Below are 19,348 nucleotides of genomic sequence, written 5' to 3' on the forward strand. Positions count from 1 at the left end.
GAAGCATATTTTATTCACTGCAACTTAAACATAACACATAGTGGCTTCCATATCTTTTCAGATATTTCTCATACAAGGTAGACAGTCATTTCCTGAAGTACAGCGATGTTAGCTAAGTACCTTTATAATGATATTCTCCAGATAATTACTTACCATTTGAAAAAAATAATTTACTTACAGTTTAATTTATGTTCCTCTATAAAGCAAATCCACTGTTCTAGCATCAACAAGTAACCCAGTTTATGTATAATTATTTAACAGAACAAACAAGCAATGCAGGTGGGAAATTTGAGAAACTAATTTGATGACTCTACTGTCAGGACTTTTTCATGGCAGAATCCCATTCAGGTAATTAATATTTCCCCACCAGAACTCTACATCTGCTTTTTCTTACCTTTCTTCTTCCATAATAGCATCTTCTTTCCCCTGTGCCTCCAATGTGTTTTCATAAAGGAGCTTGTGGGTTTCAATGAAATTCCTCTGCAAAGCAGACATCTGAGCCATTATCTTCTGACGATGCAACCTAGCTGCTTCTGCCTTTCTCTTTCGCTCGGCTTTCTCTTTATCCTGAGTGCTCTGTGTCTTAGAGTAAAAGAAATCACAAGTAACAGAGAACATAAAATGAGTAGATTCATTTCACTATTACATGCATTTATGTATTGACATCAAATTACTTAGCTGACATCTCTTCAGTGATTTTTATTTAAGTGCCAACACTGCCTATTCAGCAAACACCAAAAGCTGCCTCTCTAGTGTTGTTATTCCCACTGTAAGTGAAACTGTTAAGCATCATCCCTAATGTGAATCCTATATATCCCTTTAAGAAGTTTAAGATAATTTTGTCGTCAACTGTCTGCAAAAGACACTGCCAACAGACTGTCACTCTGGTTTTATGGCAGAACTTTATGCATCTGAGGATTGTACTTTCCCCCTACTCTTCTTTACTGTAGACTGGACAACTATTCCTCTTTCAGTATTTTCTCATCTATCACATTCTCAAGAACTAGAAAGGAAAGGATTTACGTAACTTGAAAATGTAGAATTCAAAAACACAGATAAGATACATGAAACTAAATTCTGATTCGACAACTTTATGCTCAAATTTAACGTCATACGCATAGTTCTCACTCAGGATGCCATTACTTTTCAAGAAAATCAGGAAAAAAAGTTACTCCCTAAGCAGGAGAACTAATCAACTGGTTTCTTACGGTTTCTTGTACTTTGTTTACTTCCCTTACTAGCTATCACACTACCTTTCTCAAAAAAGAAACACAGCACACGCTAAGTTTAGAGTTATACACACAATTACTGCCCAGGAGTTGTTGAGCAGCAAGTTATTGCCAAACAGAATGTGTCAGATTAAACCAGCCTGCTTTTGTACACTAAGAGTAATTAGATTCTCCCATTCAGCTGCCTATTGTTAAAAGAAACTTTAGGACTGCAGTAATCTGTAATAACTCCACTCGACTCTGTCACTTCATCACTGGATTCAGGAGTTACTCTGAGAGAAGCAAGTAAACTCTGATGCACAGAGAGAGCAATCACCTAAGTTGGATAGAGAAGACACTATCACAAATAAAATCAAAGGTGATCAAATCAAAGATAAAAGCAAAAAACAGACACAAGCAAATTCCCTTTTCCATTTATTTTCCCTGAATATTCTCACTTAAACTACAAGCACAACAAAAAACACATAGCTGCTGCTAACTCAGTGAGACATGCTTAGCATATTTCTTTTTAATGAATACAAGAATTGAAATCTAAATGCCATCTGTAGGCAGTACTAGGAATTAATACCTGAAATGACTATTTTTGCATAATAAAGTCATGTACCTCCTTGAGAATGCAATTAAAAACATTGAAGTTTATTAATCTATTGAACTTCATTAGCGTTATTATTACCTCATCACCTTTTGCAGTTTCTGAGCCTGATGGAGCCACTACTGCTGTCAAACTAGATTTTTCTCTCATTCTTTTCACTGTGTCAAACATCTACAAAAAGAGAGTTACATGTTAAAAACGAAATGCAAATAGCCTGTTGTAACAATATAAGATCAAACTTCTTGATATTTAGTTTCATTGCTTTCAGATTTTCAAATGGATGAAATCAACTGCCCTGCTCTTCTATCACTAAAGCAGCCCAGCAGTTGAAGAATACTACTGAATGTAAGGGAAAGTAGAATTACACCAAATTTTCCAGTCCTTCTCCAGCACTAACATTTCTAAAGAGCTAAAGCTCTTTTGCCAGAATGACATCTGTATATCACATGCTAGCTTACCTCCATGAGGAAAGAGATTGAATAATCCATGGACACTAATATCAACGTATGGAAGAGAAAGTTTTGCAGCTTATGTCTGATTAGTTAAAAATAAGACAAATTTGCATTTTATTTTTTTACTTCCTCCAGCTGTCTACTCTAAGAAACTTCCAATTCAGATACTTTTAAATACATTTACATATTGTTAAAAAAAGCAAATTATATATTAAGTATCTTTTTACCTTCGCTCTTAGAATTTTACAAGAATAACTTCTTCAAAAACCTTTCAAACTTGCCACTGCAGTATATACCAGGGTAGTCAAATTTCCATAGCTAAGGATAGCCTTGGAACCTTACTATGGATTCTTGTCCTCATTTCTACTGCTTTCTGGGAGCACTTGAATTCTGTTTGCCACCTAAACCAAAGGCCCAAAATTTGATAGCAGAATTCCTGCTAAGCAGAAGCTGCAACCAATGTTTCTACACTGGGCAAGGCATCACAGCTCCAGAGGATTTTCCCATCTCTTTGGTTGGGAAAAGACAATGAGAAAGATGGAAAAATAGCCCAAATCAAATGTCCAACACAGCCATCATATAAAGTCTGACTGAAGTCTTCATACAAGCAGTCTCTGAAATGCTCTCCCAATTTATAAACCTTTGTTCAATTACAACTAAAGAGGGCTGCTCCAAAAGTAATGCCTCCTCCTTTATAACACTGGCCCACAACATCAGAGGTGGATGTTGGTGGTACGGCAGTAGAGGCTTAATCTTCCTGCCAATATTGAGTTATATTTATGACTGTGCAACAGATGACCGCAGAGGGGCAGACTGACAAAATGGCATCTGACATGGAAGTGCATATATTTGTAAGTTAATCCTCTCATGCAGAAAAAATTGCACGTATTGACATTCCTTGATGCTTGATGAACATTTATAATGACAAAACAGCAGATATGAGTACAGTGAGGTGATGGGTGGTGCATTTCAGCAGTGGTGCCAGCGGGTCACCTCCACTGGTGTAGATGCTTGCAAGGGCAGCTCTTTGCACCTGACGCAGTTTCCATAGAAATAAACAAGAAGCATTACTTTCAGAGTGACCTATGTGTTTTCCAACAGAACCACGAGGAACAAAATTAATGCATAAAATACACATATGGCAAGAAACATTCCAGCATTTCCCAGCAAACACTATCCTAGTAGGTTTTATACATTTATATGTATAGACACATATGTCTTTAAAATATAAATAATTTAAATAAATTACATTATATTTTTAAATATAAAAGCTATTTCCAATCATACTTATCTCCCCGTTGGGTACCTGCAGTATCCAAATAACTGTGTCCTTCTGTGCCTCCAACTGAGGAACTCTTTTTAATTTTTCCAGAAGCATTAATACATTTACAGCATTCAGGGCTGAGCTTCCCATTCCTTTAACAAAGAAAGCAAATGCATTCAGAGGGGAGAAAAAGCCTGTACTTACAGCCAGGGATATGCCTTAAAATACTGCTAATTATATAGCACACATTTATGAATACACAGTCTGTATAGCTACACTTCTGTCTTAGCTCCACTTATTCCTCTAAATGTCATATAATCTTCCCCAGTTGTGGATAAGTAGTTCTACTTCTAAGGACAGAGAATTAGAGAAAACAGAAACAGAGCTGCCTTCAGCTACAAAGAAAATGAATGGATCCCTTGAATTTTACACCAGCTTGGTATGTGCTGTGTATGAGCTAATTTTGCCATTGAAATAGAGTTCTACTAATGTTCTTCTTTGCAGTTGGGCTCCTAATAACTTTTTTGGCTTTAAAAAAAAATACAAATATACTTCAGAAATGGGAACACTCTCCTCAATTAGATTTCTTTTGCAACACTTTCCATTTAGAATTATTTCACATTGTTAGAAGAAAGACAAAAACATTAAAAAGAAGAAAGGAAGATCTTCATAAATTATTTGTTAGTACAGTTTTATTATGAAACAGTGATTACTTTTACATCCCTCATAGAAATGCATAAAAGAGGTTAGGGTTTTTCTGATGTTATTCTTGTTCCCACAAAATCAAATTACACTAATTTGCTCTACCTTTCCAAGAAAATTAAACATACTTGTTGCTTTGTGATAAAAATCAAATGTTACTTCTTCTTCTGGAGATTTCTGCAACTGCTGCTTCTCTTCTAATAACCCTAAAGAAAGGAGATGAAGCACCTAAAAAGATAAAAATGGTATTTCTTATTCTAGAGGTCTAGAAAACTAGTATATCAAACAAGAATGCTTAATATAGCATTCTATAATAGATTTGTTTTATCCATGATAAAACACAGAAATAAGAAAAGGTGCAAAAGTCGTACATGAAATAGTAACGTACAATATGATGAAGTTTCCTGCATATCTCTTGCACTAAAGTTAATAAATTTTGCACACTTTATGTTACTAAATACAAACCACATAATTTTATCCATAAACAGAAATATTTAGTATTTTATAATTTCCCAAATCCAAGGCTTAGCAGGCAAAGCCATTTGTTTAAAGAAAAAAAAAGTGTACTCTAATTGACAAAATTAACTTAGTAAGTCTATAAATCCAGGTCCTGAACTTTTGCATACAGAAAAGCATCTCAACAGAGTCAGCAATTTTTTTTAAAGCACGAAGTCAACTGCGGTAAAACAAAATGCATAAATGCTCACAGAATTATTTTGTGACTGATGTCCCAGAGATATTTCTACCTTCGCATTCTACAGTTTACAGGATGACACAACACCCTAATGTTGTGATCCAAAGGTTGGTTATTTCATGACAAGGATGAGGTAAGGAGAACTACATACTGAAACACAGTGAAGAGGCTATGAAGGGGGGGAAGCAAAACAGAACATCCGCAATTAACAATTTTGTTCTGCATTTCTATTTTATGGTAGAGAGAAATATTTTCTTCATTTATGATTTATAAAAACAGGTCTGGAGACCATGAGGTCACTTCTAATCATTCACAGAATATCTTTACACATTTTGACCTCAACAGAAGCTGTTACGAGACAACACAGCAACCATGGAGGGAAGAGGACCAAAACTAATCATACCATTTGAATCATAGCTTCAGTCCACAAGTGTGTTTCCAGTTCTACTGCTCTCTGAAGGATGGTTCGCAGTATGTGCATCATTACATCACAGTTCAGAATCCTCACCACATTACTGAATGCAGGACAGAAGTCTGGAGGAGGCGGTGGTGGCAATGCTAGGAAATTGAGGTATGCAAATATATTCATACATATACTGCCATCTCAACAATTGCAGCAAAAAGGAGAGGAAGCAAGCACATCACTATCAGCAAAACAACAACCAGACTTACACAATTAATAAAAACATGCTCAAATGCAAATGTTTAAATCAGCTTCTGTCTTCAGATGAACTAAGCACTTTTAAGAAGTTCTTACATAAAACACATGCAAACTAAGCTAAACAAGCAATCCATCACAATATTTAGTTGTATCTAAAAATGCAAGACTTCAATATTTAGCATTGCCTGGTGTCATTTACGTATCACAAACATATACAAAGTATGTTTTCCATCTGATACTATTTTCTCTTTAAACCAGTTGTCAGTTAAGTAAGAGGATATGTAACAAAGATTATGGAATTCACTGGGACAGTAACACGGGAAGAGAAAAAATAATTACCCGTTGCATCAAACAGAAGTAGGAAACAGTTTATTTCATTAAATTGTTTACTTAATAGTTTACAAAGTCTTCCTTAAATCTACTCAATTAATGCTCATGACTTGAATGGGTAAAAGTAAATTCAAAGGAAGAATAATGCTTGTGTTAGCATTAATCAATCACAATTTCTAATGTAACAACATATTTAACGTGAACTCAGCTATCCATTGCAAGTCACAAGCCATCCATCAATGCCCATTTTACACACAACCACATGAACCACTGTATTATCCCATTTGTTGAGACATTAGTTCTAAAGTTTTACCTTCATCTTTGTTTTCTTGTTTTCTTCTTTTCTTCTGTGTATGTTCAGCCTACAGAAAAGACAAGATATAAAGTCAATATTTGGTCACGTAACTAAAATCCTGTATGAAATCTGCTTATTGATTCTTAATTTTGCACTTCATTTTCTTGTAAGAAATTTGAGAAACATACATTTTTTCCTCAGTAAGATTTGGAAAAAAGCAACGTTTGCTTTCTTCCAGTTCAAAGATAATTCTTGGTACATTCTGTTCTTACCTTTAACAGTTAGCAGAGTTAATACGCAAGTCACACAGGAAAAGTACTAATACAAGCCACACTGCAACAATTTGTACCAACAGTGTAAGCTGCTTTAGAAGTTCGGAACTGAAGTTCCACACACATCATTTCCAGAATCATCTACTTCAAACTCCATTAACTCCTTTGATTCAGCAAGATCCTTCAGCCACTGAAAAGCATGGACAATTTTTACCTCTGAGAATGAATTTTACAATGGCTTACCTTGCTATGCTGGGTCTTAGTATAATGATAAAAGAATATATTGAATTCTTTCAAGCATTCATCTTTCAGTTCATAAACTCCATGTCCAGACACACCTGGTTTCCTTAAAAATAAATATTTCATGACAGAGATTAGTAATTAAAGTTTGGTGTATCTTTGAAAGTAAATAAACCAGACACAGGATTTGTTTTCCAATAAAAAGCTATTAAGAAAGGAAATAGTGAGAGTTACTTTGTTAACTAATAAAAACTGTACCCAGTCTGTTCTTTAAGTCTTTAACTTTCAAGATTGTTGACTACCTTAAACCCAACCTAGTTCTAAAATATTTATGTCTCCATGATCTACACCACACCATGAAGACAGGTAAATTCATTTAACTGTATGGCTTACAATTTTAGATGTTGAATATTCTTGTCTAAAAATCCATTACTACTTTAATCAAGGTATAAGACAAGCAATACAGAGAGCTACCTCCCATCTGTATGAGCCAGAACATCAATTTTTTGAACACAATTCCCACAGAAAAATCCCTAAGTATTATAGGAATATATATATAAAAATATATAAGTTTATATATATCTATATAAATATAGATATATATATATATACATATAATCTTATAGTATATAATAATATATATATTATATATAATATATAATCTTATAGTCACCACTGATTAAATAAGCAAGCCACATGAAACTGAAAAAAGGTACACTAAACCAATTAAAATAAAAAGACATTTCTGTGACAAAAATATAGCAGACACTGGAACTAGTTTTTCCTCAACAGATGCAACTCTTTTTCTGCATCTGCATTTTCCAAAATATACCCTTCATCTGAAAGCTACAGAAAGTTAGCAAACAAATAACACTTGAATGAATGATTGGGTGATCAAAGATATAACAAGTTGTTACGGTTCCCAACTACTTCTGAAATCAAGTTAGTTTTTGAACATCTTCCCACTTAACATCACTAAACTTGCAAGGCCCCTCAAACTGGGTCTAAAGGAAAAAACAGCAGCTTCAGATATTCAAGATGCTTTTCTTTCCTCAGCACATACAACAATGTATGTAGTTCAAGACAGCACAATATTAACTGAATAGAGAGTGCAGTGCAGCTTGTTTAACCCATAAGATACAGTATTTCATTTTCAAGCTAGTTACGAAAAGCATTGTTATGAACTTACTTAAATGTTGCTACTTTATCAATTACATTCTCCAAGCCAGTTTCATTGTTCTCCTGGTAAAATAAAAAGAAAAAAAAAATTATTTTGGCATAAGCATATCACGATTCAAATCACTTCAAATAACAAAAATAGACATAAAAATTCAGAGCAATTCTATAATTCTTCAATAGATTTTGCCCATTGTTACTCAGAAAGTAGATACTCACAACTAACAAGCTGCAAAAAATTACTGACGACAGTCAAATACTTTCACCCATTATATAAAATTTCATTTGATTCCTAAACAGAGCAGTGACTTTCCTTAGTGCAGAGTGGGAAAACAGAATTTTACTCACTAAAAATAGTGACTGTGGATCACCTGTTACTGGTTCCAGGGTATTAGATTTGCAAATAATTATTCTTTTTTTTTATTTTTTACATTGATCTTCAGCCCTGAAAACCTGCACAAGCTCCAAAATCCAATCCACTCCTCTTTGAGTGAATTTTCAACATTTAGATAGAATACTAGGGAAATGTATGTTCTCAGACAAATCGGACTTTTCAAAGCACCAGTTAAAGAGATCAGAAGTACATAATCACATTTACTGATAGTAAAATGGGCAGAACAGAATCCAACTGCATGGTTCCACAGGCCAAAAAATAACTTCAAAATTTCTGTTCTTGAAAATGAAGAGAGCTGTGCCTAAAAACAATTAAAAAAGAAAAAATCCAGCCCTTCTTCAAAATGAATCATCCTCCCCCAAAACCTTTTCAGATTAGACCATTCTTGAATCATTATGTTTACCTTCACATCGGTAAGGTACAGAACATCACTTGCAATCTTGTATTTTATTTCTCAAACTAACCTTAACTTTTATATTAAGAAATGAAGTAGTTTCATACAAAGTTAAGGAAGGTTAACAGGAGAATGACATAAAAATAGAGAAGTTTAATTAAGTTAAAAAAAGTAACAAACAAGGACTCACATTTTCAGGCAAGGATTTCGTAATTGCACTGTGAGCCATTGGCTCAATACACAGTAGATGGATGATTTCTCTCATGATAACGTCCTCCTTTGTCACATTACTCACACCAGGCACATATCTTTCTCCTATCAGATTTGATCAAAAGGAAGACAATGGCAGACATGACAGTTACAAAGCAATTCTGACTTTTGCAAGGAAGTAAAGCTATTGCTGAGATTTATAGTATCTGAGGAACACAAACTTCTGCTATATCAAGCATGAGAGAAGGTGACAGGATTTTTTTGACCTAGCTTCCTAACAAACTGGGCTGAATTTCTTCTTATGATATACCTTGTAGCTAGTTATGAAGTAAACATTGACTTTTTTATTATATAAAACTATTGCTTTCAGATGACAAATGCTCAAATTACTGAACTATCTATGTAAAAAAAATGTATTTTCTACTATCCTTCTCAAATAATCTATATTTTAAAAAAAGTAAATCAAGCCTGTTCTTTCCAACTGTAGTTATTCATCATCATCATAACACCAGAGAGGAAAAAAAAAAAAAACAACTTACCCACTACATAGATGATAATCTGTAACATTTCTTCTATTAATACGTTACATTGTTTGATCAGATCCTACAAAAATTAAAGAAATTAGGGGTTTTTTTACATGAAAATCCATCAAATAAGATTAACCTCAAATGCACTACATCACTGAAGCACTGTACTGTGAAAAGATCTCTCCATTATAATGAGTAGGATAAATGCCTGCATCTATTCTGCAACACAAGTGCAAGTTTCACATTCAGGAAAAAAACCAACATTTAAACATGTCCCAAATGAAGAGTTACATAAAAGTTTCAAGGCTCAAGAAGTGGCACAATAATCCAGGGAAGTTTCATCAACAATAGAAGGACACTACATATTGTAGATAAATAATTTTCCAGTACTTTAGAGGACAACTTCTGAAGTTAAATTAGTAACAAGGAAATCAGTTTGCACAAGCAATCATTCTACCTTCTGAATGCAGAACAAAAAGTAACAAAAAGCTAAAAAAAACATATGTAGAGAAGGATGGTCACTGCTCAGATCTGTTCATTCAACCTTATGCCATGCCAGTACTGCTATTCCCTGAACTGCCTAGTTTACTGAGAAGCACTTTGAACTACGTGTGCCAGAGAGCAAAATCTGTCCACTCATTTCAAATTATGAAAGTCTCTTCTAGGAACATAAAATCGTTTCCCTCTGAACATCAGCAAGCATTTCTTAATCATGTCACTGACTGAACACTAGAACAGGTTATCCAGAGAGCTTGTGGGGAAACCATCCTTGGAGAAATTCCAAGATATTCTCCCTCCTTGGAGATATTTAAAAGCCACCTGGACATGGTTCTGGGCAACCCGCTCTAAATAGACCTGTTTGAGGACAGGTGTTGGACCAGACGGCCTCCAGAAATCCCTTCTAACCTAAAACATTCTGTGACCGTATGTTTTATCTAACTGCTAGATCCTCTGTTGACTGATGTAGTGTAGTTAAAAAAAAAAAATGTAGTGAGCAACAGTAGCTAGTTTTTCTATTGTGCCCTTCCGCTCAAAGTAAGTAAATTAATTAGCAGAAATACTTGACACTTACCTGATCTTTGGTGAGCTTGATCTTTTTGAAAGCGTCTGCAAGCTCGTATCTCTGGAGTAAGAGCAATAGGAAGTGGTTTGGATCCATAAGAGATGCACCAATCTGCAAATAGTAACAGTATATCAGATATTACAATTCTGCATTATGAAAAATACCCTTTTACCAAGAAAATATTTTGAAATGATACATATTTAAGATAAAAAACAAATCCATTAAAACGTTATGTTAAGCAAGCAATGATTCAGAACATTATACCTGGAGCATGATGATGTCTTTATCATACATCTCCTCTCTGCACTTAACATCTTGATAGTAGAATACCTGAGAGATACGAAAACAAAATTTAAAGTGGAGATATGATGAAGTAACACACTATCAAATCTGCACCAGTCAATGCCTGAGACTTCTTCAAATTGTAAAGCATCTTTATTAAAGTCCATGTTTCTTTCTGAATGAACAATGGTGAAACAAGTCATCTACATTCCCGTCTAAAAACTTTATGAATTTCTGTAAAAGTAACACCCATAACCTCTCTCTGCCCTGAACTACCATCAGTCAAGAACACTATTGAGAAACACTTGCATACACCACTAAGATCAAGGTCATTAAGATCACCGCTGCTTAGCGCAAAGTGCGTACCTGACTTATCAAGGAGAGACCATTCCTTCTCCACATCTCCGCAGCAACCTGAGCAACCAAAACAAGACACCGCAAAGGATATTCTACTAGCAGTTCCACTTGAAATTCTTCCTAGAATTAAAGAAGAGTTGTGTTTGTCAATGATCTTACAGAAAGTGCTAATGAACACAGACATGTCCAAAGTAGCAAAATAAGCCAAAATTCTGTAACTTCAACACACATGCTTTCTCCCCTCCCATGTATAAATCATTTGAAGCATTTGAAAAACAAAAATCTTACAGGAGAAACAAACTCATGCAATCTTGAGATGGTTCCAGTCTTGCTTAATTGTACATGAAGACCTACACAACAAACAGGAAAAAAAGCATATAATATAAATCCAAATCAGCCAAGTTTCTATTTCAACCACTTCAAAATTTTAGTGGAATTACCTATAATTCAGAATTACAAGAAAGAGGCTTATTTAGAAAAAACATAGCATTTTTTTTCTCTTTCAGGCTGAAGAACTGTTACATTGTCCAAACAGTTTTAACCAGTTTTACAATCCATTATTTTATGAATAAATCTATTTATTTAAAGAATTTATTAAAACCATTTAAATAGAGATGATAAATACCATCAAGTTTTTAATATCACATTTAAATAACATACTGTCACTAGTAACAGAATTTCAAACAGATGGTATCTTGTTATCAAATGATGTGATAAAATATCTACAGCTTAATAACAGCATATGATTTCACTTGTATTTTAGAGAAAGCCATGATCACCCACCACTGTGGTCCCCATGAATTCTGACTAGAAATCTGTCCTGGCATGCTGCAAAAATTTATCTTTTAGGAAGAACACTTTAACAGTTCTAAGATATAAGTGGCTGGAAAATAAATCTGGCATATAGAAATAATGACCATCCATTTTGGAATAAAAATTAGAAAAAGGAAAAGAAGGACAGAAATTCAAAAACAGTTGAGACAGAACTGAAGATTTCTGCTTGTTAAATCATGAAACATTTCCCTTCTTGCCTTTCTGCTTTGTTCTCTCTCTCCTGATTTAAAAATGTCCTCCAATACAACAAATGCTCCCTTAAGAAAAAATTCCAATAGCGGAGCATCTGGGGAACAGGGTCACTTCACGAGAATGTCACAAAGGAACTGATCTCTGAAGCATCTTATCTGAACGTTTTCTAAAATAAAGAAAGGGATGGGTGAGAAACTTAATTCAAATAGCTAGCAAAATAAAACACCTACCTGCCAGAGTCCTAGAAAGTGGTAAATGTATGCTGACAGGATCTGAAGACACTCTGTAAGGTCTACTTTCCAAAGTATGGCCACATAAGTGAAACACTGTCTTTTCCCGTGAACGGCCGTTTGTGCTGCACCTCATTACAGCCTTATGACATTCTTTGTAAGCCCTCAGCAACAGCTCCTCCTGAAATTTCAAACAAGTGCAGAGATTTGCATCTTAAATCGATACATACGCATGAAACTTCATCATGTTTCTTTCCAGTGTTGCAAATAGTTGCTTAAAATTCACACCATCATCACTATTGTCACTTAACAGCGAAGAACACTGGACTGGAGCAAGGAGCACCAGCTGAAGCTAGCTCAGAGTATTCTGAGAGCTGCTCTGTCAAACACTCTGAAATCAATGGGCCTACTTAAGCTGCACTGTTTTATAGGTTTGCAAAGTTTGCATCCCAAGTTACATCATGTTTTCATTTGTTGTAATTCTTGCTTTCTCTTGCTAGAAAAAAAAAAAAAAAGAAAGAAATCCATCTCAAAAGAACTTCTTCGTTTTTTAGACAATTTCCTCCCTTCCCCCAGCAGAGAGATGAATTCCAGAACCAAATAAGACTATTTACAGGCTAATTACACAATTAGTATGAAGTTTCTGCAGTTCAAAATAAACACCATATGCTTCAAAACTTTTAAAACTTGATAGACCACTATGAATGCTGAGAAACACTTATTCACAATTTGTCAGATATTCTATGCAATTCTGTCAGCTAGATGACAATATTCTGGGATCCCCTCTCCACATCTTACCACGTCAATTCTTTCATACTCCTTTTTTTGAGGGGATCTGTATTATACAACAATAAGCTTTTTTAAAAAGTTACCATTTAAGAAGTACTCAGAAATATTCACGGATGCCATGCATACATGAATTCCAGACAACAAGTTTCCTTACATCACAGGCACACCATTCTTGGAACATCAAGAGTATGTTCTTTAGCTGCATCTGTATAGCAATGGCTGCTTCCCAGTCAGGGTCCACCTCAATGTGCTGACCAATCTGTCTTTTTATCTCTTCCATTCCCTGAAATAGAGATGCCACAAAATATACACACACTAAATTAAGGGTCACAGGCTTAAAGTAACAGAAAATCTCATAAGCAAATGGTAAAATCCAGGTGGTTTGGCTGTAGCTAGAATTGCTGAATAGTATTTCTAAAACAAAGCATTACTTCATCACCCATCCAGAACGTAAGCATTTATTTTAATTGCATATTTGTATCAAACAAAAGCATTGTATTGTCTTTACGTAAGCATACTAGAAAGAAATTACATGAATGTATCATACCTGCATGCAAGTTAAAATCCTTAGGAAAGAAACAAATCCTTCTAAAAAGCGCTCCCTCAGACGGTTCGTCCATACTGCAGGCTTGCTGATTAAAACATACCTGTCCCCAAAGAAAACATCTTTTTTTCAGAATTCTCTTTTGCTTATGCTTGTATTCAAAGTATTCAATGTATTAAAATGCTCAACATCATCATCAAATTACATTACAAACGAACTCAAACTCTTTAAATTTTCACCAAACACTAGAGGTGCTTGGTGCAACTCTATTTGAAATTAACAGACATTGAATTCCAAGATACTTGGCTATTTTGCTTTTACCTTACTCAATTCATTACAATCACTCAAGACCTCATCCTACTTCCAAATTCTTATGAATTGCTTACGCTTGTCAGCTTTATACTTACCTGAGGTCATATATTACTGCATATACCCTATTCAGTTTATCCTGGCTGTAACCTTGGAAGTTGAACTTGTCGTTTTTGTCTAGATACTCTGGAAGGACTTCCAGGAGTGTCTCTGTAATGATAGTGATTACATTTTGCTCTTCAATAAGATGGCGAGCCTGAAAAAAATTAAAACCCTTTATTTCCCCTGTTTCTGTTTGAAAGAACTGTCAAAATTTTCCCTTCAAATGTATCTTAACTACAAATTATTTAAGCATTTATAAAAGCCACCAATGCTGTGATAATATTTACTATGCATGAAAACAATTCGTAACAACTTGGCATGTTTGTTTTTTCTGACAGCATCAATTTAGCAGACATTATCCAATGGATCTAGGACAATCACAAAAAAGTTCTGGAGTACTAACGTAAAAAAAAAAAAAAAAAATCAAGGAAAAAAATAGAAAAATACAAGTATACTACTTTCCCCATGGAACTTAATATTTCGCTCACACAAATATGCCTTTAACCAGTTTTTGACATCATTTTTAACACGAACAGTAAATTAAAAACAAGCTAATACAGAGAATGACACTGACCAAAATATCCACTTACTTACACTCCATTATCTTCTGCAATAGATTTGCATGTATACTCAATGCCTGTACTTGCACATTCAAGGACAAAATGATTCATTTTCAACTCAGCAATACGTAGACCGTCAAGTAGAGAAGTACTGTAGTACTGCTAGCAATTTTCACATTTGTTTTACATTTCTAGTGTAGACAGGCAGTACATACCAGAGTAGGTACAGTGAATATCTGAACTGAGAGTGCTGTCACAGAGAGAACTCTGTCATGATCATCACTGATGTATTCTTTTTGCAAAGTCTTGTAATACTGGGAAAAGAAAATATTTGGAAATTAAATAAAATGAGCTTGAATTAAATGTTTCATTTATTAGCAAGAATTATATTTCAGATGCCCTTCTTCCCAACAGAAGTAGCTCAAACAAAAATGCCACAATGTTCTCAATGTACCTCAGTACTTAATGTGAGCCCCTAGTACTGAAGATGAGCAGAAACTGCTCTCCCAAAGCACCAACATTATTCTTTTTTTTTTTTATCTCCTACAACCAAACTTCCTCATGTAAAAAGAATAAGACAGTAAAATACTATAAACCAAGTCTTCCTCCTTCTCCAGTAAACAAACATTGAGAGTTGCTTAATACCTGTTCAGAAAGGTGTACAGTAAATGAGCCTTCATTTATCCTCTTTACTTTCAGGGGAAACCACAAAGTGTCAGACATCCTTATCAAAATTAAAAACTCTCAAGAAAACAGCCTTATGTTGTAGAGACAACTATTGCATGTTTCTTCTAAAGCAGACCAACCAGTTTCAGTTGCACTTCAACAGCTGTTCCAAATTATACAGAAAATACAGTACTATATTCATAATATGTATGTATACCTATATGATCATAAGGAAGAAAGCAAAGACAAAAGGGATTAACACACTCTACAAAGACTGAGTAAGTTGTTAAAACTCTGCTTAATCGAGATTCATTTATACTGAAACAATTTTTAGGTTTAGGGGAAATTTTACAAATCTACTAAAAATTAATAGCACGAGAAGCAAATATTCACCTTTACAAATTCCACAGCAAAATGCTTTTTGTAATCCATTTCCATGAAAAAACTACTGAAGATAAGCTCATGAAGAACCTTCCTTGCCCCTGTGAAAAACCAATAATTCACTTGACTTTAATAAGATGCAGTTTTTCATGAAAAAGAACAGATTTTAAAAAATATTTCACAGTAATTAGAAGCCTTGATATCATCACAGTGCGTATACAATGTTATTCACATCATTTCTTTTACTTTTGACACTTTGCAATATGTATTTAAAACACAGCAAGTATCAAGTCACTTGTATGTAAGCTAATTTTGTGAAAATTTTCTTGAAAAATACATAAAGCAGGAAAAATTAAGGCAGCAAATATCAATGATCTCAGCCCTAAAAATAAAGACTGTATCAAAAGAAGCATAATATGCAAACAATGAAAACATGCGTAACAATTACTTTAAAATATTTGTTAAATGTATTAAAAAAAAATTTGTTCTTCAGTTCAGAAGAACATGGCAACACAAACCTTTATGAAGTTTTGCATCCCAAAGCATTAATTGGCTTATGAAGCATGGCTTTTCAGATCCAGCATCTTCTTTAAGACATATTTGACAAAAGATCTTGCGAAAGTCACCTACAGTGATATAAAACTGGTAATTTGTACAAGAATACCTTGATAATTAAACACCATGAATGAATAAGATAAAAATTATGGAATTCTGTTCTTGAAATAATTAAAGGAAAAAAAACAAGAATTTATTTAATTTTTTTTTATATTTAAATATATTTTTTAAATATTTAATTATCAATCAGTTCTTAACTGTCTTTCCCAGTGGACATACTCCCATATGCTATCCTAAGTTATTTTCTCATATTGATTTTACTCAGCTTATTCAATCAATCCACTGAAGGAGGATATTTTAAAATCCATCATAAAATGAATTTGATAATGGCTTTAGTTGTCACACCTGTGTTTTGCCAAAGCTCCACATGTATCAAAGATCAGACAGGATTCAGACAATAAATAACACATTTTATTCTTTAAAACCAGAAATGCCATCAAGCACTAGAACAGCATATGAAAGCTTAAAGCAGACTTCTTCCTACTGGACCCATTTTTAAATTAAGACTGTTTGCTTTTTCTCTTTTCTGACCCTGCTTATTTAACAGATATCAAACCTAAAACAGGAATTAATTCAAGCAAATGTATGCTTTCACTGATGCAGCTTTCACTGCAGCTTTCCACCAGCACTCGGGATTGCAGCCTTTAAGCAAACACGTATCACTGAAATAAGGCATGTAATGCTGAAACTGAGGATAAAAACTTCTAGAAGAACAGAAGCTCAAGCAGGGGAAAGCACTTACTTTAGCAAGAAAGAACAATGAAGTACTGCTACTCATAACCATACCAATGAATATCAGCACCCATATTCTTATATGATTTATTTACTAATTAAGAGGAACATAACAGTATTCTAATAAGGAGGTATCACGTATAACAGTGCTGAAGACATTTTCTTGAGAGAATTACTCACTAAAATTCTGACAGGCGTTACTGTAACAAAGTTAGCTACACTTACTTGAATAGCTCATGAGTTTGTTCAGCCAAGAACCAAGGCGCAGGGCAAACTTCTGGTGAGCCATGACATCAGCATGCAGAACTTCCACATGAAGTGGTCGTTGTGAAACATTTTCAGAATGCCTCTAGGAGTCAGGTGAGTATTAGTAGATACAGAATAATGATAACATGAATTTTCACCACCTATTACCTCTCCAAAGCACATGTTAATAGCAAACCTAATGAAAAATAAATTCACAAGATGTTTCTTTTTCTGAAGATGTCTACTCATAGCAAATGTAGTGGGATAAATTCCGTGTCAAGAAGTTCACAGACAGGCTATACAGGAATGTAAGCACTAACTTACTGTACAGCACACAAATCTTCAGCATTAATAATGAGATTGATTTGTTTTGTTGTGTGTGGTTATTTGTTTTTTTTGTTTGCTTGGTTTTTTTGTTTGTTTTGTTTTTTTGTTGTTGTTGTTGTTGTTGTTGTTGGGTTTTTTTTGTTTTTTTTACCTTAAGAAAAACATGAGGAAGTTACCTTGATTTCTTCCTTTGCTTCTTGACAAGAGGCATAATGTCCTGCCTTAACAGCTCTCCGACCCTGTTGAAAAAAACAATCTGAAATAAAACCCAAGTGTCACAGAAGCTTGACTGTGGCTTTATTTATTACTTGTGTACACTGGGACCAACATCACTTACAGTGCTTTTAGATATCTTGAAGCAAATCAAAATCAATGTAGTTATCTTTAGGAACAAGCTATCTGATTTAAACTAAAATGGCATAGCTTAAAGTAAAGTTCCAGTACATGAGTGTTAGTAAATAATGAAAATTCACATGCAGAGTAAAAATAGAAGAAATAAGTTTCCACAGAATGCAATACGTAGAAACCAGATCAACTTTCTTCCTAACACAAAAATATCCTGGATTGCTTTTCTACCACTATTCCTATTATTTCTTACTCTTGTATGTGAAATAGTAGGATGTATTGAAAGTGTAGGATTGACAGTTCTTTCAATAAAGCCAAGAATAACATCAGCTTAGTCCTCAAGTTTCACTCAAAAGATATCAGTCTTCCAAAACAAGTTCTCAACAGGAGAATTTCATGAAAGGAAGCTCATCTGTTTATGTATAAATGCCTGGGTTATGTTTTTGTGAGGTGAAACAAAAAAAAAAAAAATTACAGCTGCATTTAAGATAAGTCACATACTCAACATTCTTCCCTCCACTGTTCTTCTGCCCCACGTGCTCCCTCCCAAACAGAAAAAAAATTACATTAAGATCTCCAACCATTGTTTTGAGACATTGGTTGGAACTGTGGTTTGAGAAAAAGTAGTAAAACTGTCAGGTTCACTGATGCTCACTCCTGGAGCCCCTGACTTTACTTGCTTAATTTGAAGCTTCACAGTTTTCAAAAGAGGTGTTTGTTCTGGTTCCGACTAACGCTTGCAAAATATAAACCGTAATTCTCATTAAATACAACTGAATAACCATAGTACTGTTGTAAACCGTTGTTTATTTTTTAAATATTTTTGCCTGAAACACAGACATCTATTCTGAGAAATTAGTAAAAGTAAACAAGATGCATCAGCCCAAGAGCAATTCAGACAAATCAACTCTTCACCTCAACAAACTGAGTTGTCTCACGAAGAAAAAAAACCCACTAATTTTAAAACTTCCTTGAAGCATGACATGCTTAAACAAAAGCTAATTAACCATTATTCTGCAGTAAGCCTTTCTCTCTCTTCAATCTCCAGCATCCCACTAACCATCAGAAGATCACAGCAGCCCTTCTTAATGTTTAAAAATGTCTTTTTTCACATCCAGGATGCACTGACCTCTTTATCAATAGCAGTAGTGTGCAACTGCGCTTCACCAAGTTCACAGCCAAGCGCCCTTTGCAGGCTATAGATGACGTGATCATAAGAATGATGTTCATCATTGAAAAGGACGCAGTAGTAGCTGTCAACCTTCTCCCTACTGGGAAAAAGCCAACATTTCAACATACAAATCAAAATTAAAATGTAAATTATGTTCTATCCAACACAAAC

At 34.4% G+C, this 19,348-nt stretch overlaps 1 protein-coding gene across 1 annotated transcript in view; it reads right to left on the reverse strand.

Annotated features, from left to right (window-relative positions):
• UBR1 (ubiquitin protein ligase E3 component n-recognin 1) overlaps positions 1–19,348 on the reverse strand; it is a 59,476-nt gene that overhangs the window by 24,103 nt on the left and 16,025 nt on the right. The window contains 24 exon segments of the mRNA XM_042813257.1: positions 395–582; positions 1,903–1,992; positions 3,580–3,689; positions 4,368–4,467; positions 5,337–5,491; positions 6,238–6,286; positions 6,735–6,837; positions 7,921–7,973; positions 8,886–9,010; positions 9,445–9,508; positions 10,505–10,606; positions 10,760–10,825; positions 11,144–11,254; positions 11,423–11,484; positions 12,391–12,571; positions 13,334–13,462; positions 13,727–13,826; positions 14,131–14,288; positions 14,910–15,008; positions 15,754–15,842; positions 16,260–16,367; positions 17,314–17,437; positions 17,838–17,900; positions 19,136–19,277. Coding sequence (XP_042669191.1) covers positions 395–582; positions 1,903–1,992; positions 3,580–3,689; positions 4,368–4,467; positions 5,337–5,491; positions 6,238–6,286; positions 6,735–6,837; positions 7,921–7,973; positions 8,886–9,010; positions 9,445–9,508; positions 10,505–10,606; positions 10,760–10,825; positions 11,144–11,254; positions 11,423–11,484; positions 12,391–12,571; positions 13,334–13,462; positions 13,727–13,826; positions 14,131–14,288; positions 14,910–15,008; positions 15,754–15,842; positions 16,260–16,367; positions 17,314–17,437; positions 17,838–17,900; positions 19,136–19,277 — 2,571 coding nt within the window.

This window comes from Centrocercus urophasianus, unplaced genomic scaffold (assembly GCF_019232065.1).
Source record: "Centrocercus urophasianus isolate 14NV4802_14NV808 unplaced genomic scaffold, USGS_Curo_1.0 seq_14, whole genome shotgun sequence".
Taxonomy (NCBI): Eukaryota; Metazoa; Chordata; class Aves; order Galliformes; family Phasianidae; genus Centrocercus; species Centrocercus urophasianus.